Source organism: Hyperolius riggenbachi, chromosome 10, assembly GCF_040937935.1.
Source record: "Hyperolius riggenbachi isolate aHypRig1 chromosome 10, aHypRig1.pri, whole genome shotgun sequence".
NCBI classification, from domain to species: Eukaryota; Metazoa; Chordata; class Amphibia; order Anura; family Hyperoliidae; genus Hyperolius; species Hyperolius riggenbachi.
In genome coordinates this window covers 229,812,472-229,840,270 of record NC_090655.1, presented here as the reverse complement: position 1 = coordinate 229,840,270, position 27,799 = coordinate 229,812,472, and the positions used below count along the sequence as shown (strand labels likewise).

Genomic DNA, 27,799 nt, shown 5'->3' with positions numbered 1-27,799 from the left:
CAGCAATATGCACCAGTGTTCCTCCACAAGGCCTGGATGTTGCCTGACTTACCTTGAGGACCTTACGGTGGAACACTGGTGCATGCTACTACGCTGCAGACTGCAGAGAGGAGAGGTAAGTATGTGCATGCTGTGCTTTAGCTCTCATTAAGGGGCAAGGGAGAGTGATGTGTCCCCTAACATGACTACAGCCATTCTATTTAGAAAGAAAAGCAGCATAGATGTTGTTTTATCCAACTTCTACATCTTTTTTTTATTTTTAGCTTGTGTATATTTGTAGAGAAATATAGAACAATATAAAAACATACAATGATGTAAGAAGATACAACAGTTAGCTCTTGGCTGAAGTCCATCTTGTTAAAATGTATATACAAAAGGCACACCTCCCTATAGAATAGAATATTCTGGCCCACCTCTCTATAGTATGCCTTTGGCTTCTTGTCTCCCTCTCCATGCTGAAGTCACCACTCCTGAGGCGAGATGCACACTGTGTATAGGAGACTAGGAGCTGGAGGTACACTATGGATGGGGGAGCAGGAGAAAGAGGCACACTATGGATGGGGGAGCAGGAGAAAGAGGCACACTATGGATGGGGGAGCAGGAGAAAGAGGCACTCTATGGATGGGGGAGCAGGAGAAAGAGGCACACTGTGGATGGGGGAGCAGGAGAAAGAGGCACACTATGGATGGGGGAGCAGGAGAAAGAGGCACTCTATGGATGGGGGAGCAGGAGAAAGAGGCACACTATGGATGGGGGAGCAAGAGAAAGGCACATAATGGACTATGGATGGGGAGCAGGAGAAAGGCACACTATGGATGGGGGAACAGGAGAAAGAGGCACTCTATGGATGAGGGAGCAGGAGAAAGAGGCACACTATGGATGGGGGAGCAGGAGAAAGGCACACTATGGATGGGGAGCAGGAGAAAGGCACACTATGGATGGGGAGCAGGAGAAAGGCACACTATGGATGGGGGAGCAGGAGAAAGGCATGGCCAGCGACAGCCATACTGCTCCTTGTCAGACCTAGTCCAACATTGGGAGCTGGGGAGAAAACTCCACATAGTCAACATAGGAGGGCTAATTCTGAAAATCAGTACTGTGCACTCTTCCTATCGGAGAGGTTGTTGCTGGTCGGGACTCTGCACTATTCCTATAGAAGAGGTAATTGCAAGTCAGAACTCTGCACTCTTCTTATAGGAGAGGTCATTGAAGGTCAACACTATGCACTCTCCCTATAGGACGGGGTAACTCTGCAGATCAGGACTCTGTGCTCTTCCTATAGAGAGGTAACTCTAACTCTGCAGGTCAGGACTCTGCACTCTCCCTATAAGAGGAGTAACTCTGCAGGTCAGAACTCTGCACTCTTCCTATACGGTAGGAGAAGTAATTCTGCAGGTCAGGGCTCTGCACTCTTCCTATAGGAGGGATAACTCTGCAGGTCAGAACTCTGGACTCTTCCTATAAGAGGGGTAACTCTGCAGGTCAGGGCTCTGCACTCTCCCTATAGGAGGGGTAACTTTGCAGGTCAGGGCTCTGGACTCTTCCTATAGGAGGGATAACTCTTCTGGTCAGAACTCTGCACTTTTCCTAAAGGAGGGGTAACTATGCAGGCCAGGACACTGCACTCTTCCTATAGTTACAGATTGCCCAGCAAGCTCATAGGCCTGGTGCACACCAAAAACCGCTAGCAGATCCGCAAAATGCTAGCAGATTTTGAAACGCTTTTTCTTATTTTTCTGCAGCGTTTCAGCTAGCGTTTTGCGGTTTTGTGTAGCGGTTTTGGTGTAGTAGATTTCATGTATTGTTACAGTAAAGCTGTTACTGAACAGCTACTGTAACAAAAAACGCCTGGCAAACCGCTCTGAAGTGCCGTTTTTCAGAGCGGTTTGCGGTTTTCCTATACTTAACATTGAGGCAGAAACGCATCCGCAATCCAAAATCTGCAGCAGCCCGGGAGTATGCGTTTCTGCAAAACGCCTCCCGCTCTGGTGTGCACCAGCCCATTGAAATACATTACCCTAGCGGATCCGCACCTGCAAGCAGATCGCAAACCGCAGCGGAAACGCTCCGGTGTGCACTAGGCCATAGTGTGTAAGGGGCTGAACGAGATTATAACGCCTCCTTACTAAAACGATATGCAAAACAGAAGTTTGCCTTCCTAAAACAGAAGGTAATTGCGATAATTCAGGTTGGAGTGGGCTCTAAGGTGCCCCACAATGCATCACTACTGAATATGCAAATCATCTCTTTATTGTTCCTGACACCTCCAGAACTGCTGGAATGCAATGATGTGTCAGCTTGTTTATATTACAGATCCAAATTAATCCAACATGCATGCAGATGGTTTCAGTTTGGTAGATCCTCATCTCTGCATGGCTTGGATTAATATGGCCTTGTGGGGTAGGATTTATAACACCCAGAGTTACAGATGGCCCAGAAAGCTCATGGTGAGCCAGAAGTCGTAGGAGTGGATGAGGGGCTGAAAGAGACTAAAAAGCCTCCTTAGTAAAATGCTATGGAAAACAAAAGTTTGCCTTCTTAATACAGAAGGTATTTAAGATAATTCAGGTTGGAGTGAGTATATGAGGTGTCCCACAATGCATCACTACCAAATATGCAAATAATCCCTGAAAGTTAATCACACCTCCAGAACCGCTGGAATGCAATGATGTGTCAGCTTGTTTATTGTACAGATCTCTTCCACAACAAAGAAGCTTTATCCAACTTGTATTTATCTTTTGTAACTTACATAATAAAAAGATATAGCAATGTCATCTCAGCCAAAATGCATCCTGATAACACCTGAAGCAGATCTTTAGGGGATGGCACATGGGGATGATCTGGAAAACCTGGACTGGATTCTATTTACGGTACATACATTTTTGGAATTTGGTGATGTCTGCCTCCCGCATCTGAGTCATATCAGATCATAATCATTTTTATTTTGAATGCAGTACAGAAGCTCTTTTTTCCTGGGGGGGGGGGGGGGGGGGAGGAGGGTTGTAGGTGTTAGGTGGCTGCCCCGGCAGTGTCTTGGGGGCTGCCTGCATCAACCCCCCCCCCCTTTCATTTGGTGATGTTATTCCCAGGTCATGAATGTAACATACTCTTGCAGCTAGGGGGAGGGGGGGGACTGCCCCTTCCCCAGGGTGCAGTTGCAGCACTCCTGAGTGGTAGCAGTTCTTGGGGTCCTGTCAGCGCTGCCCCCAGGGCTGTGGAGTCGGTCCAAAAATCCACCGACTCCGACTCCTCAGTTTAGGATTCCACCGACTCCGACTCCACGACTCCGACTCCTCTAATTTGCATATTACAATTTTGTTAATTAAAAGTATGTAACATGAAATTCGTCTCATAACTGCCAACGCTTGGGAATTTTACAAGACAACTGAAGTGAGAAGGATATGTAGACTACTATATTTATTCCCTTTAGACTAAAACTAGTCCTTAGTAATAGTACTTGTAAAAGGTACAAACCGGAACAAAGAACATCTATCAGGCCCTAGGCAATGTAAGTGTGGGTACATGTAAGAATGATGTGCAGGTACTCTGCAGGGGAATGAGGAGATTGTAAACAGACAACACCTCTGTGTTCAATGTGCACAGCATTCTCAGTGGATTCCCTGCAGCTCTGTGAGGAGTGCATATGTAGAGTATAGTACTACTGTGTAACAAAGTAAACCTGAGACAGATGAAATTAAAGTTTTATACATACCTGGGGCTTCCTCCAGCCGCCTTCAGGATAATCAGTCCCTCGTTGTCCTCCTCCAGCACCTGGATCTTCTGCTATGAGTCCAGGTACTTGAGCCAGTCTGGCGTAGTGCGCATGAACACACTCCACCGCTAGGAGCATACTACACCTGTGCAGCACTATTGCGCAGGTGCAGAATGTTCCTGGCTGTGGGAGTGGCATGCGGCCGGACTGCGCTGACTGGCTGAATTACCAGGACTCATAGCAGAAGATCCGGGTGGTGGAGGACAGTGAGGGACTGATTAGCCTGAAGGGGGCTGGAGGAAGCCCCAGGTATGTATAAAACTTTACTTTTCATCCGTCTCAGGTACCCTTTAATTTGTAGTCACCAAACCAAATTTTAATAACATATCAAATTATTTGATTTCATCAGCAAAGGGAGTGCATACATTTGCATAAATCAGCATCAGTGCAGAATTATTTCCATCTCATTGACCATCTCTATTAGTGACACAGCTACACATCAGGCTTTATTCTTACAGCATAGATGTTATTTAGTATATATAAGAGATTCCTGTGTACGCATCATATATACAGTCACAATCAGATATGTATATCTGACCTTAAAAATACGGGGACTGCTTTATTGAAGCAGCACAAGTAACTAATTTTGATTGGTTTATTTCATTTTTGTGGACTAAGCACAGCTATTACTGTATATATACATTATTTTTAATGACTATTATCTGAGAAATAGAACATTTTATCATATTTTCTATTTTAATTACAGTTACAAATTCATTAGGAGTCGGAGTCGGTGCATTTTTTCCCTACTCCGACTCCAGGCACCCAAAATTGCCCGACTCCACGACTCCGACTCCACAGCCCTGGCTGCCCCCCCCCCCATTTCTTGGGGGCATGGGATGCCTACACGTGGCACCCTGTTGAGAAGCAAAGAATTTTGCATAGGCTAACTCCTGCAGGGCATGGCACTGAGTTAGTTTAGACCCTGCTCATTCTGGCAAGCAGATATACATTCGCTTTGTCCTTTAGGGCCCTTTCACACTGAGGCAGTGTGGTAAACTTACTGCATCCCACCACAGCCCAATGCTAATCTTTGTGGGAGTTCACACTCCCCATGTTGTGGTACGCTGGGCCGGAAGTGCCCTAACGCACTTTAATACCTATGTTACCATGCGGCTCCTGCGGCGATCTGCGTCAGGCCGGAAATCATGTAACGAGCGCTCTTTTAAAAATCCTGCCGCAATTATCTGTGTTTCTTATGTGCGGAAGCATATTTTAGAAACACGCTTCCACCACATCATCGTTTCCCAAACAGGAAGTAAGCGTCACTTCCTGTTTGGCCGGATGACAGATGGGGAATACTGCGTAGTAACGCTGTATTCCCCCGAAGGCCACCGGCAATTTGCATTGTGAAGCTGGCCTTAAATTTGTCAGTACACATTTTGGCAGCCAGTATGCAAGTTAGGTGATACCAGGTTTGAGCATATACCTCTTTTTTCTTTTAAATTCAGTTCATATCAGATCATCAGGCTCGTATGTAGAACAAGAGTTCCGAGTTTGTGTTTATTGTACTCACATTCAGCACAGGACAGTATGTGTTTTTGGAAAAAATGTGATAAAAAGTGATAGTTACAAAATCACTATTTTAAGTACACTTTAGCAAAGTAAAACCTCAACATCCTGAATTGCGGATGTATAGCCAATATTGGTTAATCTACACACATGGTGCAGCCATTATGAGGAATAACCTCCCTTCACCCACCGGATTGTTATATACTACTGCCGACAACACAACAAAGAAGGCAACACCCCTTTGTAGGTGTGGAAAGCATAAAGTGGGAGGGGTCAGTGAACACTGGAGAGGAAGACAGCTGGGGATAACAGCTGGAGCATCTCACCACTGAAGTCCCTGAGAGATAAACAAGCCAGCCGGTGAATCTGCCCAGCACATTCCACCCGAGAAGATTTTCTCTCTAAACAAAAAATTTGGACACTGAACAAAACAAAATAAAAGTTAATTTCCTTTGTGTATTCTCTTTCCTCCAGAATGGTGTCCTCTATGACTGGAACCCTTCCCACACTCACAACAGGAAACCAAAAAAAGACATTCCTGATTACAAAAGCCTACTTTGTGGCTGAAACGTTTTTTGAAAAGAACGGTCCAGCTCCATGAATTCTCTGGTGTCTGACAAGGTCTTCCTTATAGCTGAAGCCCTCCCCACATTTTGTACATAGAAAAGGATGCCCGCCTGCATGGTTTCTCTGGTGTGCAAAGAGGTTGCCCTTCTTAGTGAAACTTTTCCCACACTCTATACATGAAAATGGCCGCTCACCGGTGTGGCTTCTCTGGTGTACAACAAGTTCTCGTTCGTAACTAAAACCTTTCCCACACTCTGTACATGAAAAAGGATGCTCGCCTGTGTGATCTCTCTGATGTGCTAGAAGGTACGCTCTCCGAGAGAAGCATTTTCCACAGTCTGAACAAGAAAATGGTCGCTCATTTGTGTTAATTTTCTGGTCTGCTTCAGGGACTGAATTGTTCTGCTGTGGAAATGTCTTATTGTTTCTATGTCCAACACTATCTGCACTGGGAAAGATAGGTTGCATGTTTGAGGAAACAGGATGTGATGAGTCAGAAGATTCCTCAGGATTAGAGGGATCCAGTGATCTCTTCTTATGGTAAAGTCTGTGATGTCTATTTCCAGTAATGGGGTTTCCTCCTGGAGAATATTGTGTGACGCCATTATCTTCTGCATTATCATCTGGAGGCGAGATAAGACGTCCCTCCAAGGTATTCCTTGTATAATGTCCATCTGTTGGGGAAAAAAATATGTCTCTTTATATTTCAGCAGTCAGGAATTACGAAATTAACAATTTTATGGAGTTCCCACATACAGTGGGTTGCAAAAGTATTCGGCCCCCTTGAAGTTTTCCACCTTTTTTTAACTTTACTGCCACAAACATGCATCAATTTTATTGGAATTCCACGTGAAAGACCAATACAAAGTGGTGTACACGTGAGAAGTGGATCGAAAATCATACATGATTCCAAACATTTTTTACAAATCATTAACTGCAAAGTGGGGTGTGCATAATTATTCGGCCCCTTGAGTCAATACTCTGTAGAACCACCTTTTGCTGCAATTACAGCTGCCAGTCTTTTAGGGTATGTCTCTACCAGCTTTGCACATCTAGAGACTGAAATCCTTGCCCATTCTTCTTTGCAAAACAGCTCCAGCTCAGTCAGATTAGATGGACAGCGTTTGTGAACAGCAGTTTTCAGATCTTTCCACAGATTCTCGATTGGATTTAGATCTGGACTTTGACTGGGCCATTCTAACACATGGATATGTTTTGTTTTAAACCATTCCATTGTTGCCCTGGCTTTATGTTTAGGGTTGTTGTCCTGCTGGAAGGTGAACCTCCGCCCCAGTCTCAAGTCTTTTGCAGTCTCCAAGAGGTTTTCTTCCAAGTTTGCCCTGTATTTGGCTCCATCCATCTTCCCATCAACTCTGACCAGCTTCCCTGTCCCTGCTGAAGAGATGCACCCCCCAAGCATGATGCTGCCACCACCATATTTGACAGTGGGGATGGTGTGTTCAGAGTGATGTGCAGTGTTAGTTTTCCGCCACACATAGAGTTTTGCATTTTGGCCAAAAAGTTCCATTTTGGTCTCATCTGACCAGAGCACCTTCTTCCACATGGTTGCTGTGTCCCCCACATGGCTTGTGGCAAACTGCAAACGGGACTTCTTATGCTTTCTGTTAACAATGCCTTTCTTCTTGCCACTCTTCCATAAAGGCCAACTTTGTACAGTACATGACTAATAGTTGTCCTATGGACAGAGTCTCCCACCTGAGCTGTAGATCTCTGCAGCTCGTCCAGAGTCACCATGGGCCTCTTGACTGCAATTCTGATCAGCGCTCTTCTTGTTCGGCCTGTGAGTTTAGGTGGATGGCCTTGTCTTGGTAGGTTTACAGTTGTGCCATACTTCTTCCATTTCTGAATGATCGTTTGAACAGTGCTCCGTGGGACGTTCAAGGCTTTGGAAATCTTTTTTGTAGCCTAAGCCTGCTTTACATTTCTCAATAACTTGATCCCTGACCTGTCTTGTGTGTTCCTTGAGCAGCTGTATTTGTACTGACATTAGATTACACACAGGTGCACTCTATTTAGTCATTAGCACGCATCAGGCAATGTCTATAGGCAACTGACTGCACTCAGATCAAAGGGGGGGGGGGGGAATAATTATGCACACACCCCTTTGCAGTTATTTATTTGTGAAAAATGTTTGGAATCATGTATGATTTTCGTTTCACTTCTCATGTGTACACCACTTTGTGTTGGGCTTTCATGTGGAATTCCAATAAAATTGATTCATGTTTGTGGCAGTAATGTGACAAAATGTGGAAAACTTCAAGGGGGCAGAATACTTTTGCAACCCACTGTAGCTATGGATACTGTTATAACACCTACAGTGGGATGCGAAAGTTTGGGCAACGTTGTTAATTTTCATGATTTTCCTGTATAAATCGTTGGTTGTTACGATAAAAAATGTCAGTTAAATATATCATATAGGAGACACACAGTGATAATTTTGAAGTGAAATGAAGTTTATTGCATTTACAGAAAGTGCGCAATAATTGTTTAAATAAAATTAGGCAGGTGCATACATTTGGGCACTGTTGTCATTTTATTGATTCCAAAACCTTTAGAACTAACTTTTGGAACTCAAATTGGCTTGGTAAGCTCAGTGACCCATGACCTACATACACAGGTGAATCAAATTATAAGAAAGAGTATTTAAGGGGATCATTTGTAAGTTTGCCTCCTCTGTTAAATTTCTCTGAAGAGTAGCAACATGGGGCATCTCAAAACAGCTCTCAAATGACCTGAAGACAAAGATTGTTCACCATCATGGTTTAGGGGAAGGACACGGAAAGCTGTCTCAGAGATTTCAGCTGTCTGTTCCCACAGTTAGGAACATATTGAGGAAATGGAAGACCACAGGCTCAGTTCAAGTTAAGGCTCGAAGTGGCAGACCAAGAAAAATCTCGGATAAACAGAAGCGACGAATGGTGAAAACAGTCAGAGTCAACCCACAGACCAGCACCAAAGACCTACAACATCATCTTGCTGCAGATGGAGTCACTGTGCATCGCTCAACCATTCTGTGCACTTTACACAATGCTGTACGCAGAGGAAGCCATTTCTCCGCCCACAGCACAAACAGAGCCGATAGAGGTATGCTAAAGTACATTTGGACAAGCCAGCTTCATTTTGGAATAAGGTGCTGTGGACTGCTGAAAAAAGTTAGGCCTGGTTCACATTAGCGTTCGCTGTCCGGATTCGCCTGATCGGATCCGGACCGTATACTGTACAAACGGAACGTACGTTCCGCATAGCAATGCAAAGTCTATTCGGACGTTCACATGCGTCTGTTCCATACAGAACGGAGCCGGATCGGATCCGGACACTTTTCCAACATGCTCTATTTTTCGGGTCCGGATCATCCGGCCCACGCACCCGGACCGGGGCCTGACTGCACCATCCGTGCATAGAAACCAATGGGAAACGGAAAGCACAGAACACACTGGCTATAAACACCTGACGTTCTACCACTTCCTGTGCGTTTTCTAGCGGCCATTTTGGATGGGGACACATGGGCCCAGCATTTCTGGAGTGGAGCAGCAGTGACTTACGTGCTGGAGCTGTTTGGCAGTATGTCGGACATGGAGGTGAGGCCTAAACAGCGGAGGACCTGATTCTACAGGTCCACCTTCTGCTGACCTCCCAGACCCCAACAATTATATAGTTTATTTATTATCTTTTACCAAACGGATCCGGATCGCAGCCGTATACATACCTGATGCAACCGGACCGGATCCGTACGGTTCCGATCCGGATCCGGTCATCTGGTCCGTTTGTACGAGAAACGCAAGTGTGAACGGGGCCTTATTTGGGCATAACAAGGGCGCTGTACGTGGAGGAAAAACAACACAGCATTTCAAGAAAAACACCTGCTACCTACAGTAAAATATGGTGGTGGTTTCATCATGCTGTGGGGCTGTGTGGCCAGTGCAGGGACTGGGAATCTTGTCAAAGTTGAGGGACGCATGGATTCCACTCAGTATCAGCAGATTCTGGAGACCAATGTCCAGGAATCAGTGACAAAGCTGAAGCTGCGCCGGGGCTGGAACTTTCAACAAGGCAATGACCTTAAAGGGATACTGTAGGGGGGTCGGGGGAAAATGAGCTGAACTTACCAGGGGCTTCTAATGGTCCCCCGCAGACATCCTGTGTTGGCGCAGCCACGCCCCAATGCTCCGGCCCCGCCTCCAGTTCACTTCTGGAATTTCTGACTTTAAAGTCAGAAAACCACTGCGCCTGCACGCCCGTGTCCTCGCTCCCACTGATGTCACCAGGAGTGTACTGCGCAGACACAGACCATACTGGGCCTGCGCTGTGCGCTCTTGATGACATCAGCGGGATCGAGGACACGGCAACGCAGGCGCAGTGGTTTTCTGACTTTAAAGTCAGAAATTCCAGAAGTGAACCGGAGGCGGGGCCGGAGCATCGGTGAGTGGCTGCGCGGGCACAGGATGTCTGCGGGGGACCATTAGAAGCCCCGGGTAAGTTCAGCTCATTTTCCCCCGACCCCCCTACAGTATCCCTTTAAACACTGCTCAAATCCACTAATCCACTAAGGCATTCATGCAGAGGAACAAGTACAATGTTGGAATGGCCATCTCAGTCCCTAGACCTGAATATAATTGAAAATCAGTGGTGTGAGTTAAAGAGAGCTGTCCATGCTCGGAAGCCATCAAACCTGAATGAGCTAGAGCTGTTTTGAAAAGAGAAATGGCCCAAAATACCTTCAACTAGAATCCAGACTCTCATTGGAACCTACAGGAAGCATTTAGAGGCTGTAATTTCTGCAAAAGGAGGAGCTACTAAATATTGATTTCATTTCTTTTTTATGGTGTCCAAATGTATGCACCTGTCTAATTTTGTTTAAACAATTATTGCACACATTCTGTAAATCCAATAAACTTCATTACACTTCTCAAATATCACTGTGTGTGTCTCCTATATGATATATTTAACTGACATTTATCATAAAAACCAACGATTTATACAGGAAAATCGTGACGATTAACAACGTTGCCCAAATTTTCGCATCCCACTGTATACAAAAGGAATCAGCTAAAGATGCAAAACGTCTCTAGATGATCCGGTCAGTTCTTTAAAAGGGGTCTTAGATATATTTGAAAATTTTCTGACCTTCACTGGCCTTGGGGTCAATTGGAAGAAGTCGAAACTTCTCCCGCTCACACCTCTGAACAACGCAACGTTCACCCTGGAAATGGTCCCCAGAACCAAGTACCTTGGGATACAAATTACAAACAATATAGCTGACTTCTATGCGGACAACCTTCTGCCTTTAATTGCCCATACCAAGCAATGTTTACATAACTGGCAAATTCTTCCATTATCCTTAGTGGGCAGAATTAATTTAATTAAGATGAAAATAATACCCCGCATGCTATATGTGTTCCGGAATTGTCCTATCTGGATCCCTAAAAAGTTCTTTGCCCAACTTAATTCTCTATTCCTCAGTTTCATTTGGAATCAAAAATCCTCTAGAATAAGCCTAAAAAAGCTCCAGAGGCCGTGGACAGAGGGGGGTCTTGCCTTTCCTCACTTGCAAAAATATTACCTTGCCAGCATACTTGTAACAGCACATTGGTGGTTATGCCCTGATGAATCTAATGCAGCTACGGTGCTTGAGGCAGCCCAACTGGGCTCCTATGAAGCATTATCCCAACTCCTTTACCGGGGCCTTAACCACTTCCCGACCGCCGTATTGACAAATGGCGGCCGGGAAGTGGACCCCGCAAGGACTGCCATATTGACAATTGGCGGCGGTCCTTGTAGGGGCATGGGCGGCGCGATCGCGTCATTCGTGACGCGATCGGCCGCCGGGGACTGGCTCCGCCCACCTCGCGCAGTAACCCGCCGGCAGTTCGGAAGCGCCGGCGGGTTACTAAACACCGGATCGCCGCATACAAAGTGTATAATACACTTTGTAATGTTTACAAAGTGTATTATACAGGCTGCCTCCTGCCCTGGTGGTCCCAATGTCCGAGGGACCACCAGGGCAGACTGCAGCCACCCTATGTCGCACCCAAGCACACTGATTTTACCCCGCCCCAGATCGCCCACAGCACGCCTCAGACCCCCCCTGCCCACCCCCCAGACCCCTGTTTGCACCCAATCACCCCCCTAATCACCCATCAATCACTCCCTGTCACTATCTGTCAACACTATTTTTTTTTATCCCCCCCTGATCACCCCCCCCCACCCCTCAGATTCTCCCCAGACCCCCCCCCCCTCCCCCCAGACACCCCCCCCCCACCCTGTGTACTGTATGCATCTATCCCCCTGATCACCTGTCAATCACCCGTCAATCACCCCCTGTCACTGCCACCCATCAATCAGCCCCTAACCTGCCCCTTGCGGGCAATCTGATCACCCACCCACACCAATAGATCGCCCGCAGATCCGACGTCAGATCACCTCCCAAGCGCAGTGTTTACATCTGTTATCTACCCTAAACACCCACTAATTACCCATCAATCACCCATCAATCACCCCTTATCACCACCTGTCACTGTTACCCATCAGATCAGACCCTAATCTGCCCCTTGCGGGCACCCAATCACCCGCCTACACGCTCAGATTGCCCTGAGAACCCCCTTATCAATTCGCCAGTGCAATATTTACATCTGTGCTTCCCTGTAATAACCCACTGATCACCTGTCAATCACCCATCAATCACCCCCTGTCACTGCCACCCATCAATCACCCCCTGTCACTGCCACTCATCAATCAGCCCCTAACCTGCCCCTTGCGGGCAATCTGATCACCCACCCACACCAATAGATCGCCCGCAGATCCGACGTCAGATCACCTCCCAAGCGCAGTGTTTACATCTGTTATCTACCCTAAGCACCCACTAATTACCCATCAATCACCCCCTATCACCACCTGTCACTGTTACCCATCAGATCAGACCCTAATCTGCCCCTTGCGGGCACCCAATCACCCGCCTACACGCTCAGATTGCCCTCAGACCCCCCTTATCAATTCGCCAGTGCATTAGTTACATCTGTTCTTCCCTGTAATAACCCACTGATCACCTGTCAATCACCCATCAATCACCCCCTGTCACTGCCACCCATCAATCACCCCCTGGCACTGCCACCCATCAATCAGCCCCTAACCTGCCCCTTGCGGGCAATCTGATCACCCACCCACACCAATAGATCGCCCGCAGATCCGACGTCAGATCACCTCCCAAGTGCATTGTTTACATCTGTTCTCTCCTCCAAACACCCACTAATTACCCATCAATCACCCCCTGTCACTGCTATCCATCAGATTAGACCCCTATCTGCCCCTAGGGCACTCAATCACCCGCCCACACCCTCAGAACGCCCTCAGACCCCAGCCCTGATCACCTCACCAGTGCATTGCTTGCATCTATTCCCCCCTCTAATCACACCTTGAGACACCCATCAATCACCTCCTATCACCCCCTAGCACACCTACCCATCAGATCAGGCCCAAATTTGCCCCGTGTGGGCTCCTGATCACTCAGCCAAACCCTCAGATCCCCCTCAGACCCCCTTCCGATCAGCTCCACAGTGCATTGATTGCATCTATTTTCCCCTCTAACCACCCCCTGAGACACCCATCAATCACCTCCTGTCACCCCCCTAGCACTCCTATCCATCAGATCAGGCCCAATACAACCTGTCATCTAAAAGGCCACCCTGCTTATGACCGGTTCCACAAAATTCGCCCCCTCATACACCACCTGTCATCAAAATTTGCAGATGCTTATACCCCTGAACAGTCATTTTGCGACATTTGGTTTCAAGACTACTCCTCACGGTTTAGGGCCCCTAAAATGCCAGGGCAGTATAGGAACCCCACAAATGACCCCATTCTAGAAAGAAGAGACCCAAAGGTATTCCGTTAGGAGTATGGTGAGTTCATAGAAGATTTTATTTTTTGCCACAAGTTAGCGGAAAATGACACTTTGTGAAAAAAAAACAATTAAAATCAATTTCCGCTAACTTGTGACAAAAAAATAAAAACTTCTATGAACTCCCCATACTCCTAACGGAATACCTTGGGGTGTCTTCTTTCTAAAATGGGGTCATTAGTGGGGTGGAGTCGGTCCAAAAAGTTTAGGATTCCACCAACTCCGACTCCACGACTCCGACTCCTCTAATTTGCATATTACAATTTTGTTGATTAAAAGTACGTAACATGAAATTCGTCTCTTAACTGCCAACGCTTAGGAATTTTACAAGACAATTGAAGTGAGAAGGATATGTAGACTACTATATTTATTCCCTTTAGACTAAAACTAGTCCTTGGTAAGAGTACTTGTAAAAGGTACAAACCGGAACAAAGAACATCTATCAGGCCCTAGGCAATGTAAGTGTGGGTACATGTAAGAATGATGTGCAGGTACTCTGCAGGGGAATGAGGAGATTGTAAACAGACAACACCTCCGTGTTCAATGTGCACAGCATTCTCAGTGGCTTCCCTGCAGCTCTGTGGGGAGTGCATATGTAGAGTATAGTACTACTGTGTAACAAAGTAAACCTGAGACAGATGAAATTAAAGTTTTATACATACCTGAGGCTTCCTCCAGCCGCCTTCAGGATAATCAGTCCCTCGTTGTCCTCCTCCACCACCTGGATCTTCTGCTATGAGTCCAGGTACTTGAGCCAGTCAGGCGTAGTGCGCATGCACACACTCCGCCGCCAGGAGCATACTACACCTGTGCAGCACTATTGCGCAGGTGCAGAATGTTCCTGGCTGTGGGAGCGGCATGCGGCCGCACAGCGCTGACTGGCTGAATTACCAGGACTCATAGCAGAAGATCCGGGTGGTGGAGGACAGTGAGAGACTGATTAGCCTGAAGGGGGCTGGAGGAAGCCCCAGGTATGTATAAAACTTTACTTTTCATCCGTCTCAGTTACCCTTTAATTTGTAGTCACCAAACCAAATTTTAATAACATATCAAATGATTTGATTTCATCAGCAAAGGAAGTACATACATTTGCATAAATCAGCATCAATGCAGAATTATTTCCATCTCAATGACCATCTCTATTAGTGACATGGCTACACATCAGGCTTTATACTTACAGCATAGATGTTATTTAGTATATATAAGAAATTCCTGTGTACACATCATATATACAGTCACAATCAGATATGTATATCTGACTTTAAAAATACGGGGACTGCTTTATTGAAGCAGCACAAGTAACTAATTTTGATTGGTTTATTTCATTTTTGTGGACTAAGCACAGCTATTACTGTATATATACTGTATATATACATTATTTTTAATGACTTATCTGAGAAATAGTACATTTTATTATATTTTCTATTTTAATTACAGTTACAAATTCATTAGGAGTCGGAGTCAGAGTCGGTGCATTTTTTCCCGACTCCGACTCCAGGCACCCAAAATTGCCCGACTCCACAGCCCTGGTTCCTATACTGCCCTGGCATTTTAGGGGCCCTAAACCGTGAGGAGTAGTCTTGAAACAAAAATGACCTGTGAAATCCTAAAGGTACTCATTGGACTTTGGGCCCCTTAGCGCAGTTAGGGTGCAAGAAAGTGCCACACATGTGGTATCGCCATACTCGGGAGAAGTAGTATAATGTGTTTTGGGGTGTATTTTTACACATACCCATGCTGGGTGGGAGAAATACCTCTGTAAATGACAATCTTTTGATTTTTTTACACACAATTGTCCATTTACAGAGTTATTTCTCCCACCCAGCATGGGTATGTGTAAAAATACACCCCAAACACATGTGGTATTGCCATACTCAGTAGAAGTAGTATAATGTGTTTTGGGGTGTATTTTTACACATACCCATGCTGGGTGGGAGAAATATCTCTGTAAATGACAATTTTGTAATTTTTTTTACACACAATTGTCCATTTACAGAGGTGTTTCTCCCACTCAGCATGGGTATGTGTGAAAATACACCCCAAAACACATTATACTACTTCTCCTGAGTACGGCGATACCACATGTGTGGCACTTTTTTGCACCCTAACTGCGCTAAGGGGCCCAAAGTCCAATGAGTACCTTTAGGATTTCACAGGTCATTTTGAGAAATTTCATTTCAAGACTACTCCTCACGGTTTAGGGCCCCTAAAATGCCAGGGCAGTATAGGAACCCCACAAATGACCCCATTTTAGAAAGAAGACACCCCAAGGTATTCCGTTAGTAGTACGGTGAGTTCATAGAAGATTTTATTTTTTGTCAAAAGTTAGCGGAAATTGATTTTTATTGGTTTTTTTTCACAAAGTGTCATTTTCCGCTAACTTGTGACAAAAAATAAAATCTTCTATGAACTCACCGTACTACTAACGGAATATCTTGGGGTGTCTTCTTTCTAAAATGGGGTCATTTGTGGGGTTCCTATACTGTCCTGGCATTTTAGGGGCCCTAAACCATGAGGAGTAGTCTTGAAACGAAATTTCTCAAAATGACCTGTGAAATCCTAAAGGTACTCATTGGACTTTGGGCCCCTTAGCGCAGTTAGGGTGCAAAAAAGTGCCACACATGTGGTATCGCCGTACTCAGGAGAAGTAGTATAATGTGTTTTGGGGTGTATTTTTACACATACCCATGCTGAGTGGGAGAAAGACCTCTGTAAATGGACAATTGTGTGTAAAAAAAATTGTCATTTACAGAGATATTTCTCCCACCCAGCATGGGTATGTGTAAAAATACACCCCAAAACACATTATACTACTTCTACTGAGTATTGCAATACCACATGTGTGGCACTTTTTTGCAGCCTAACTGCGCTAAGGGGCCCAAAGTCCAATGAGCACCTTTAGGCTTTACAGGGGTGCTTACAAATTAGCACCCCCAAAATGCGAGGACAGTAAGCACACCCCACAAATGACCCCATTTTGGAAAGTAGACACTTCAAGGTATTCAGAGAGGGGCATGCTGAGTCCGTGGCAGATTTCATTTTTTTTTGTCGCAAGTTAGAAGAAATCGAAACTTTTTTTTTTTTGTCACAAAGTGTCATTTTCCGCTTACTTGTGACAAAAAATAATATCTTCTATGAACTCACTATGCCTCTCAGTGAATACTTTGGGATGTCTTCTTTCCAAATTGGGGTCATTTGGGGGGTATTTATACTATCCTGGAATTCTAGCCCCTCATGAAACATGACAGAGGGTCAGAAAAGTCATAGATGCTTGAAAATGGGAAAATTCACTTTTTGCACCATAGTTTGTAAACGCTATAACTTTTACCCAAACCAATAAATATACACTGAATGGGTTTTTTTTTAATCAAAAACATGTTTGTCCACATTTTTTGCGCTGCATGTATACATAAATTTTACTTTATTTGAAAAATGTCAGCACAGAAAGTTAAAAAAATCTTTTTTTTTGCCAAAATTCATGTCTTTTTTGCTGAATATAATAAAAAGTAAAACTCGCAGCAGCAATCAAATAGCACCAAAAGAAAGCTTTATTAGTGACAAGAAAAGGAGCCAAAATTCATTTAGGTGGTAGGTTGTATGAGCGAGCAATAAACCGTGAAAGCTGCAGTGGTCTGAATGGAAAAAAAGTGGCCGGTCCTTAAGGGGGGTAAAGCCCACGGTCCTCAAGTGGTTAAAGTCCATATCCGTTAACTACGTCAATGAAAACGGTCATTAAAGCATGCATTCTGGTGCAATCATGGGACTCTCCCTCCTCCAAAGCTCTTTCACCTAAAACCCCGCTGTGGAACAATCCCACTCTTAAGAACTGCTGGGAGGCTGGGCTCCGGACTGTGTGGCGGGGTGTGTCGGTAGGCGTACTCCTCGTCGCCAGGCTACATGGACGCTTTTCGTCCTTACTGCAGGGCGAGTGGGCGTCCATAGTTGACATGGCAACAGGGGGCGCGGCCAGCTAACGTAGGCGGAAGTGCCGCCGTGACGTGGTATGTAATCCACGCCGATGCAGCCCGCCCCCAACTCTTTCCCCATTGCGGTGAACAAGCGCGGTTAGCGCGAAACGGACGTCCGCAGGGGGACACAGACCTGGCGCCCACTTAACCTGCCCTGACACCTGGCTGCTACAGAACTGTAAGTGTTCGTCTTTGCTACAATAAAGAACCCCAACTGCAGTGCTGGCTTTGTGCTCTCTCTCCCTCCATACACATCATATCGCCACTTGACTTCCTGCCGGAGCACGCAGTTTAAAGGGACCCACACCTCTACAGTTCATTATATAGCAAAGCCCAGCCCAGTCCCCTGTTGCAATTGCAATCTCAGTTGAGTGCTGGAACTACATCTTTCCTTTATCCACATCCACTCTTAAGAACTTCTACACTATACCCGATCCTATAATTTGGATCTCCAAAGGTGTCAGCCATATATCCCACATTGTAGTATCCGGAACTCTTGCAACTTTCGACCAACTGAAAGAAACCTACAACCTTCCTAATTCTCACTTCTTCAGATTTTTGCAGTTGCGTCACGCCTACCAGGCCCAGTTCGGAACTTCTCCTCCTCGCATTCGCTCGTCTGAAGTTGAGGATACCCTCCTAACCAATAACCTAACCAAGGCCTTATCCTCAATCTATAAGAATATCATACTTATTACTGAACCACACGTTTCAATATTTAAGCCTCCCTGGATGGACATTGCACCACTCATTGATGATGAGGAGTGGGAGGACGCCTGGATTATACCATTTCAACATCTTATTGCCACCAGGGATAGACTTATCCAGTTCAAAGTACTGCACAGAGCGTACCTAACACCAGCTAAACTGGACAAATTTAACTCTACACACAGTAATGCCTGTTGGCGCTGCGACGCCCCTCAGGCGGACTTTGATCATATCTTTTGGAGCTGCCCTAAAATTGCTCCCATCTGGGCCAGTATATGTGAGTTTTTAACACACTTCTCACACACCCCGGTTAAACCGGACCCTACATGGTGCCTTTTAGGGTTAACCTCCTCGCTGGCCCCCAGGAGAACCCAAAGAACCCTACTTGGACTTACCCTCTTTTACTATCGGAAGGCTATTGTTCTCAACTGGAAGGCTACAGAACCCCCGTCCATTCAACAGTGGAAATCCTTAATAAATAACTCTCTGCCTCTTTATAAAGCTGCATACACAGCCAGAGGCTGCCCACAAAAATTCAAGAACGTTTGGAAGCCTTGGACAGATAAAGTGGAATCTAACTGAATACTTACACCTGGATCAAGATATACATGTTACTTATATTGGCCAATTGCTTGGCCTAGGTGGGTGGGGGGTGGTGGATCAGGGTGGGGGGAGTGAGGGAGGTGTTGGTCTTTTTCTGTTGGGACAGGTTGGTCCAAAATTGTGCTGTGTCTATTGTATGTTACGGATGCCCCCCCCCCCCCCCCGCCTGCGTGCGTGGGTGGCTGCATCTGAGTTTGTTCGCTTTTCTTTAAAAAACTCAACTAAAAAAGAATTTTCAAAAAAAAAAGATGCAAAACGTCAAAGAAAACTCCTATTTGGGTAATGCTGAGCTTAACAATTCCCTGAAAAAACAATATTCACCATCCAGTTCATCTCCAGTGGAGCGCGCTGTACTTGGATTTACCCCAATCCAAAACACAAAACTTTACAGTTGCGCTCACTCTCCGTCTTTCCTCGTTCAAAACTGTATCCAGAGTAATATTTAGGAGAAACACCATCAGTTTGCTTTCATAGATTAATCAGTATCTGCCACCACCACCAGGGCTTTCTCAATCAGAAATCTATGCAAGTAACTTAGAAAGAAACTGCCACGTGTAAAACCACTATTTAATCAATTCTAAAATCAATAATTCGAATACATTTTAAAAACACAATAAACGTTGTATATCACCATCTCTTAACCGGGTGGCTTAGCTGCGTCTTGCTTGTCCTCCCCGTTCTCTGGCTCAGCATGGCGTCTTTGGCTCCCTCCTACTAGTTTCGTCATAGCTATGACGCATCAGGGGCTCTTGCAGAGATGTCTGATTGAGAGAGCCCTGCTGGCAGATACTGATTAATCCATGAAAGCAAACTGATGGTGTTTCTCCTAAATATTACTCTGGATAGCTTTGAAGGTGGAAAGACGGAGAGTGAGCGCAACTGTAAAGACCAAACTATTTTTGGAGAATTGGTGATATTTCCATGGTGCAAAGTGGTGGATCTCTCATATGGTGTATGGTACTTCCATCTAATTTCTCTGGAACATGATGTTATATTGAGGAATGGAAATGGGGCTTTCATATGGTGTACAGTATCTCCTCCTCATTTGTTGGTACTATGATGTTATTGTGAGAATCCGCTCAGCTGCCTGCGCAGGCAGGCAGCCTTTTGACCATTGTTTAGGTTTGCTTGCTGCAGGACTCTGGAAAGGAGACCTTCTGTCAGTTGTGCAGCTTGTGTTGCTGAGGAATTTGCATACATTAGTCATGCAAATCCGTTACCTGCCTTCTTTTGATGACTGGCACTATAAAAGCATTCTGCTCCCAGAATGCTTTGCTGGACATTTCCCTTCCATGGTCTGTTCCTGATGGACACTGCTGGAGTGTCAGCCATTCTCGTTTGTTGAAGTTATCTTAGTGTAATTTGTGGGGATGCACTAGGCAGTTCCCTAGTGCAGTTAGGATTGCATTATCTGTTTTGCCTGTTCCGTCTGTCTTGTGTTTGGATCGCACAAGCCCTAGCGTTAGCAGCTGTGGATCCTTCTGATTGAGTCTGGAGTGTAGGTTGGAACAGCGGTTGTTTCTGCCTACCTCATCGGTTCTGTCTGCCGTGTGTTTGGATCCTTCTGTTCTGTCTCCTGGGATCGCGCTAGCCACTTTTCGCTAGCGCTGGGGATCCTTCTGTTCTGTCTCCTGGGATCGCGCTAGCTACTTTTCGCTAGCGCTGGGGATCCTTCTGTTCTGTCTCCTGGGATCGCGCTAGCTACTTTTCGCTAGCGCTGGGGATCCTTCTGTTCTGTCTTCTGGGATCGCGCTAGCCACTTTTCGCTAGTGCTGTGGATCCTATCTCTCGCTTGTCCCTGTTTTCGTGTGTCTGTCTTGTCTGCTACGCTTGCTGGAGGCTCGGTGAGGTAACCGTTAAGCAAGCGCTCGCGTCCTCTGTTTCATGTTTGTCTGTTAATGGTTAGTTAGGCGTGCTTGTCTCTATTGTGCTTATCACGTGGAGACCGCGCATAACCGCGTGCACTGTTGCGAATGAGTGCGGTGTTCGTGGTTAGCTAGCGTTTGTTATTTTCCGTATCTCCTTATTGTATGATTTGCTGTGCCTTTGCTACCCTTGTGCACTGTCCTGCTCTGTCTTGTGTCTCTATCGGCAATCGCCAATCTTGTGATTGCGTTCCCACTTTGTTTCCGCTGTTGTGTGTTCACTGTCGCTGGGTGGCGGCTAGTTTGGTGCACACACATACATCCTGTCCCTGTGCTCTTTCTCTTTACGGGCTCTTCAGCCCCGTTTATCGGGTTCTGTACAATTCCCATCTGACATCTGTGGCTGTGCAGCGGCGGTGTTCGCCTGCACTCCACAGCGCCATCTGCCGGTGGGAATTGCCCTCTGCGGGTGCATAGCACCTAGCCTGGGTGTCCGCAAATATACGCTTGTGGAGGAAATCCGCGTCAGCGCACGTCTGGTGCGCTGACCACGGAGACGATTCCACAATCGTTACAGTTATACTGAGGAATGGAAATGGGGCTTTCATATGGTGTACAGTATCTCCTCCTCATTTGTTGGTACTATGATGTTATACTGAGGAATGAAGATGGGCCTTTAATATGGTGTACAGTATCTCCTCCTCATTTGTTGGTACTATGATGTTATACTGAGGAATGGAGATGGACATTCCATATGGTGTACAGTATCTCCTCCTCATTTGTTGGCACTATGATGTTATACTGAGGAATGGAGATGGGCCTTTCATATGGTGTACAGTATCTCCTCCTCATTTGTTGGCACTATGATGTTATACTGAGGAATGGAGATGGGCCTTTCATATGGTGTACAGTATCTCCTCCCCATTTGTTGGCACTATGATGTCATACTGAGGAATGAAGATGAACTTTTCATAAATAAATAAATATAGTATACAGTTTATCCATCACCTTTGGTTGTAGGATAGGTGTGATGATGTTCTTATGGTCATCAAAACGATTACTAGGGGCTTTTATTAACTTTTTTTTACCAAAACGCAGTCATATCTCTGAGTAATCAAGAGAAGTTACAAAGTGGAATTATGATAGTGACACAGTGATCTAGAAACCATCACTTATGATCCAAAACACACATATATTGTTATTATTTGGCCAGAATTATTTCCTTGGAACTGGGGCACTGCTATTTCCAAAAATGGAATAAGAAATAAATACTGGTATAGATTAGCTGAGTGTAGACAGAACACAAAGGAACAAATAGAGACCCTTTCAGTTTCTGCATACAACAGGTAATGAATTAAAAGTGGCTTCAAAACTTTACTAGCTGCCAATGATAATCCAGTCTCGTTTTATGTAGTCATGTGATGTCATCTGGTCATGTGATGATTTGTTGATTCGCCATCATTTTAATAAACTGCATATCATACATTCCTAAAAATAAAATGAAAAGAAGAAAGTTTCTGCATATGGTGTTTATTACTTGCCTGATCTTATATACAGTGAAGAATCTTCCTCTTTTATGGTCACCTTTATTGGACTTTCCACCAGATATCGCTGATCATCACTCTCATATACCTCTTCTTCCTTTTTAACTGTCCCCATCACATCACCTTCCTCAGACTGCTGATCACCCCTCACACACGTCTCTTCTTTTTCCTCTTTAACTGTCCTTGTCATTACGTTCTTTTCTGTAGACTGCTGATCACTCCTCACATATGTCTCTTCTTCCACTTTAATTGTCCTCATGATTTCACCCTCCTCTGTAGACTGTTGATTAGCTCTCACATATGTCTCTTCTTCTTTAATTTTCCTCATCATGTCACCTCCCTCCTCAGACTGCTGATCACCCATCACACACGTCTCTTCTTCTTTCTCCTTTATTGCCCTCATCATGTCACCCTCCTCTGTAGGATGCTGATAACTCTTCATATAAATATTTTCTTACTTTTAACCTCAAGTTTCTCTTTGGTCTGATTTTCACTATAAACCAACAAAAAGAGAGCAAATGTATGTCATGCATTAGCACTGATAAACCTCATATAAAAAGGAACATATTCATGGTTTGAAGAAGAGTGAGGATGGTGAAGCAGGAATAATGGACAAGCACAGCGATCTGAGTGACTTAGGCCTCATTCACATCAGGGCCGTTTCTGTGCTCTTTTCACAGCGCATTGCCCTGTGCATTCTGCTGGGTATTGATTTTCCCATGTAATTAAATGTGCCTGGTTCACATCTATGTGCTGCGCTGCATTACAAAAACGTAGTGTTGCATGCATTTCTGTGCGTTGAGCTGTAAAGCGCACATCAATGCAAGCGAATGGGTGCACTTTTTTAGCGCATAGAAGTGCAAGCGTTTTTTACCCTTAATTGAAAAAACCCAAAACATTTTCATATGAAAACAAAGCTTTATTGACAACTGCGACTGCTACAGTAAGCAAAACGTGCTTAAAGCGGACCCGAGATGAAAAACTAACTAGAACAAGTTTAAGATGATTTATTCCTGTGATACAATGAAAGCGGCCATGTTCTGTTTGCCATCATTACACAGGTAATCTGCAACTGCATCTCCACCCCTCAGCCTGTGAAAACTGCACTCCCCCCTCCCCTCTGCCTCTGAAATCTCTGGCTAGTAACCTCCTCCTGCCCAGACTGAGCTCCCATAAGCCCTTGCTAAATGGGTCTGAGTGCCTTGGTGTTTTGGAGAAGCTGTGGGTGAGGCTTGTTTAGTTTATAGGGAATTAGACTATTAAAGCAAACAAAAAAAGTTTTTGGCTTGAGGAATGCCCTATAAACCATATGTAAGGAACACAATTATGCAATGTATAAAAGTTCATCTCGGATCCACTTTAAAAAAGCGCACCGCAACACACTGAAAAGCGCACAAACGCATACTTTTTTATCATGCGCTTTTATACATTTTTCAATGTACCCATGTGTCACGTACCTGGAGGTAAGGAGACCAATGTGCTGAGAGCAGCAGCCCCTGCGGCTTATCAACCAAAGGCCCTGAGTTGGGAACAGGTGCCTCTAATTAACACGGGGCAGGAGTGCTCGCAGATCCAGTTGTTGGAGCAAGCAGGAACTGGAGACTCCCGCAGGACGGGTCTGGTACTGCAATGACCCGTACGCCAGAGATGGTGTTGCCACGTAGGTCCTGTAACAGACTGGTAGAACAGCAGATCCTTGGACGGTCCGGAGTCGATGGTAGAGCGGGTAGTCAGACAGGCAGAGTTTGGCAACAAAGCGGGCTATCAGACAGGCAAAGTTCGGCAGCAGAGCGGGTAGTCGTACGGAGCAGGGTTCGGCAACAGAGCGGGCTATCAGACAGGCAAGGTTCAGCATGGAGTAAGGCAGAGATCAGGCAGACAAAGTGTCACGTCACGGGAGCAAACTTGCTGCAATACTACAGCACAGAGGTCTGGGCTCTCCAGGCTTAAATAGGCCGTTTGGCGCGCACCGCGTAACGTGCGCACAACGTAGTGCGTCACGCACACGGGGCAGCGCGTCACGCGCGCATGCGCAAACGAGAACACGCGCATGCGCGATACACACGCGCGTGCACGCGCACACACGCACAACAAGAAGAAGATGCATAAGACAGCCGTCTTTGCGCGCGTGTGTGCACAGCAATCATGCCCACGCCTTGCGGCGCCAACACTTTCGCCGCACAACGCTACACGCGCTGGAGAGCACCGACAGACCACCCTGCCGGGAGGCCAGCCGAGACCCCCCAGAACGACCGCCAGCATCCGCATGTGCCAGCCGCCTCACCTGGACAGGTAACTGACCGTGACAATGCCCCCCTCTTACGGGCAGCCTCCGGATGCCTCCTGGTCTTGGTTTATCAGGATACCTCTGATGGAACCGTCTCACCAAAGCAGGTGCATGAACAAAAGAGGCTGGTTCCCAGGTGTTGTTCTCAGCTCCAAAGTTCTTCCATTTAATAAGATATTGTAGCCGGCTACTCCTACATCTGGAATCAAGAATATCTTCCACTTCATATTCTTCTTCTCCATTCACTATGTCTGGTGGAGGTGGTCCTGAATTCTGTCCAGGAAAGAGGTCCGGAAGTACTGGCTTTAACAGAGAAACGTGAAAGACAGGATGAATTCTGAGGTTGCTAGGTAATTTAAGTTCATAAGCTGATTGTCCAATTCTTCTTCTAATTTCAAAGGGCCCAATAAATTTAGGACCTAGCTTCTTCGATGGACATGTAAGTCTCAAATTCTTGGTTGATAGGTATACTTGGTCCCCCTCTTCCAAGTTCACATCTCCCCTCCTGTGACAATCAGCCTTCTTCTTAAAGTCCTCCTGAGCCTGAGTCATTGATTGCTGAAGACGTTGATTATTTTGAACAAACCACTTGGCCAATTCCTCTGCTGCAGGAACTGGGGATTCTTTCACTATACCAGGTAGAAATGAGGGATTATACCCATAGTTGGCAAAGAATGGAGATTGCTTGGTGGACGCATGAACTGAATTGTTGTAGGCAAATTCCGCGGATGGTAATAATTGAACCCAATTATCCTGTGACCCTGAAATGAAGCATCTGAGATATTGTTCCAATGTTTGATTTGTGCGTTCAGTTTGTCCGTTGGATTGTGGATGATATGCTGATGAAAAATGCAACCGGATATTGAGTATTTGACATAGTGCTTTCCAAAACTGTGAAGTGAACTGAGTACCCCTGTCTGATACGATATCGTTAGGAACACCATGCAACCTTACAATCTCCTTGATGAATGTCATAGCAGTAATTCTTGCAGAAGGTAAGCTCCTCATAGGAATAAAATGCGCCATCTTTGTTAATCGGTCCACCACTACAAAGATTGTGTTAGCTCCATCTGCCTTCGGTAACTCTACAATAAAGTCCATTGAGATTGAATGCCATGGTCTAGGAGGAACAGGTAGTGGATTCAACAGTCCCCATGGCTTGAGATTCGAACCCTTGCTCCGGCTGCATACTTGGCATGACTTGACATACTTTTCACAGTCCTTCTGCAACGCAGGCCACCAGAATAAACGTTGCACTAATTCCTGTGTTTTTGCCACTCCAAAGTGACCGGTCAGCTGATGGTCATGGCACAGTTTGAATACCTCCAACCGTTGCTTTTCCGGCACAAAAACCCTATCTTTGAAAAGCCACAACCCGTCTTTGGCTACTAACTGTGTCTTTATCTTGTCCGGTGGGTCTGCAGAATCTTGACGTAGCCGTTCAATTAACTCCGGTTGTATTAATAAGAAATTCTGCCTGGACAGAACAGTATTCATTACCTTGGGCATCTCTTCTTCAGGGAACATGCGAGACAACGTGTCCGGTTTAGTATTCTTTGCACCAGGGCGATATGTGATATGGAAACAGAATCTTGAAAAAAAAAGTGCCCATCTGGCTTGTCTTGGGTTAAGTCTTTTTGCTGTCTTCAGATACTCTAGGTTTCTATGATCAGTGTAGATTAGGATATCCTGAGAAGCCCCTTCCAATAAGTATCGCCATTCTTCCAGAGCATATTTAATGGCTAACAACCCCCTGTCTCCCACATCATAATTCCTTTCCGCATCTGACAATTTCCTGGAAAAGAAGGCTATGGGGTAGAGAATTGCTTTTTCACCCGATCTCTGCGATAGAACTGCACCCACTGCTGAGTCCGAAGCGTCCACTTCCAGGACGTAAGGCACGGCCGGGTCAGGGTGCTTGAGAATGGATGCAGACGTGAATAGTTTCTTTAGCTTCTCAAAGGCGCATTGAGCTTCCGCCGTCCATTTAAACGGGACATGTTGTCGGGTCAGCCTCGTGATGGGTAAAATGATGGCAGAAAAGTTCCTAATAAATTTCCTGTAAAAATTTGCGAATCCTACAAATCTTTGTACTGCTTTCTTGTTGATTGGTGCTGGCCATTCAAGGATAGCTTGAACTTTCTGGGGATCCATGGTAAACCCTTCCGCCGAGATAATAAGTCCCAGGAACTGAATTGTATGTTGCTCAAATTCACACTTTTCAGCTTTGGCATAAAGGCTGTGACGTCTTAATTGCTCCAATACCTGACAAACCTGTTTCCTGTGCTCCTCCAAGGATGCTGAAAAAATCAGGATGTCATCCAGATATACTACTAGAAAGTGATCAATGAACTCCCTGAGAACGTCATTAATGAAGTGCTGAAAGGTGGCTGGTGCATTGCAAAGTCCAAATGGCATGACTAGATACTCAAAATGACCGTATCGTGACCTAAAGGCCGTCTTCCACTCATCCCCTTCTCTTATCCTTACTAGGTTATAGGCACCTCTCAGATCCAGTTTTGTAAAGATCTCGGCGTCTCTTAGTTTCTGGAACAGTTCCGGCATAAGTGGTAAAGGGTACCTGTTTTTGATTGTAACCTTGTTCAATTCCCTGTAATCAATACAAGGCCTGAGGGTTCCATCTTTCTTTTGGACAAAGAAAATTCCCGCACCAGCAGAGGATTTCGAAGGTTGGATGAAGCCTTTCCTCACGTTTTCTTCAATGTACTCTCGTAATACTTCTTGCTCAGGTTCTGACAGGGGGAACATACGACTAAACGGAATTGCTGATCCGGGCAGTAAATCAATGGGGCAATCATATGGCCGATGAGGAGGCAATACATCGGCTTTCTTTTTGTCAAATACATCAAGAAAAGCATGATACTGTTCCGGTATTGCTTCCTGTAAAGAAGAGGTACAGAGAAGAGTTCCCCTTGATCTTGGTTGTTCCAGTATACAACTCTTGTCGCAATAGGTGGACGGGAAGGACACAGTGCCAGAAGACCAGTCAATAGCAGGATTATGGGCTTGAAGCCAGGGTAGTCCTAGGATGACCGGA

The 27,799-nt window shown here is 45.5% G+C and overlaps 1 protein-coding gene across 2 annotated transcripts in view; it reads right to left on the bottom strand.

The window, feature by feature from the left end:
• The window catches only part of LOC137534750 (zinc finger and SCAN domain-containing protein 2-like), a 35,441-nt gene that overhangs the window by 2,712 nt on the left and 4,930 nt on the right, over window positions 1-27,799 (bottom strand). Inside the window, exons 2-3 of one of the 2 annotated variants that reach the window (XM_068256380.1) lie at window positions 22,452-22,947; window positions 6,046-6,525 (exon numbers count right to left, since the gene is read on the bottom strand). In XM_068256380.1, coding sequence (XP_068112481.1) covers window positions 6,046-6,525; window positions 22,452-22,896 — 925 coding nt within the window. In that variant the 5' untranslated portion in view covers window positions 22,897-22,947. Of the gene's footprint in view, window positions 1-4,386; window positions 6,526-22,451; window positions 22,948-27,799 lie in introns of those variants that run through there. The other variant, XM_068256379.1, reaches the window with a different exon arrangement.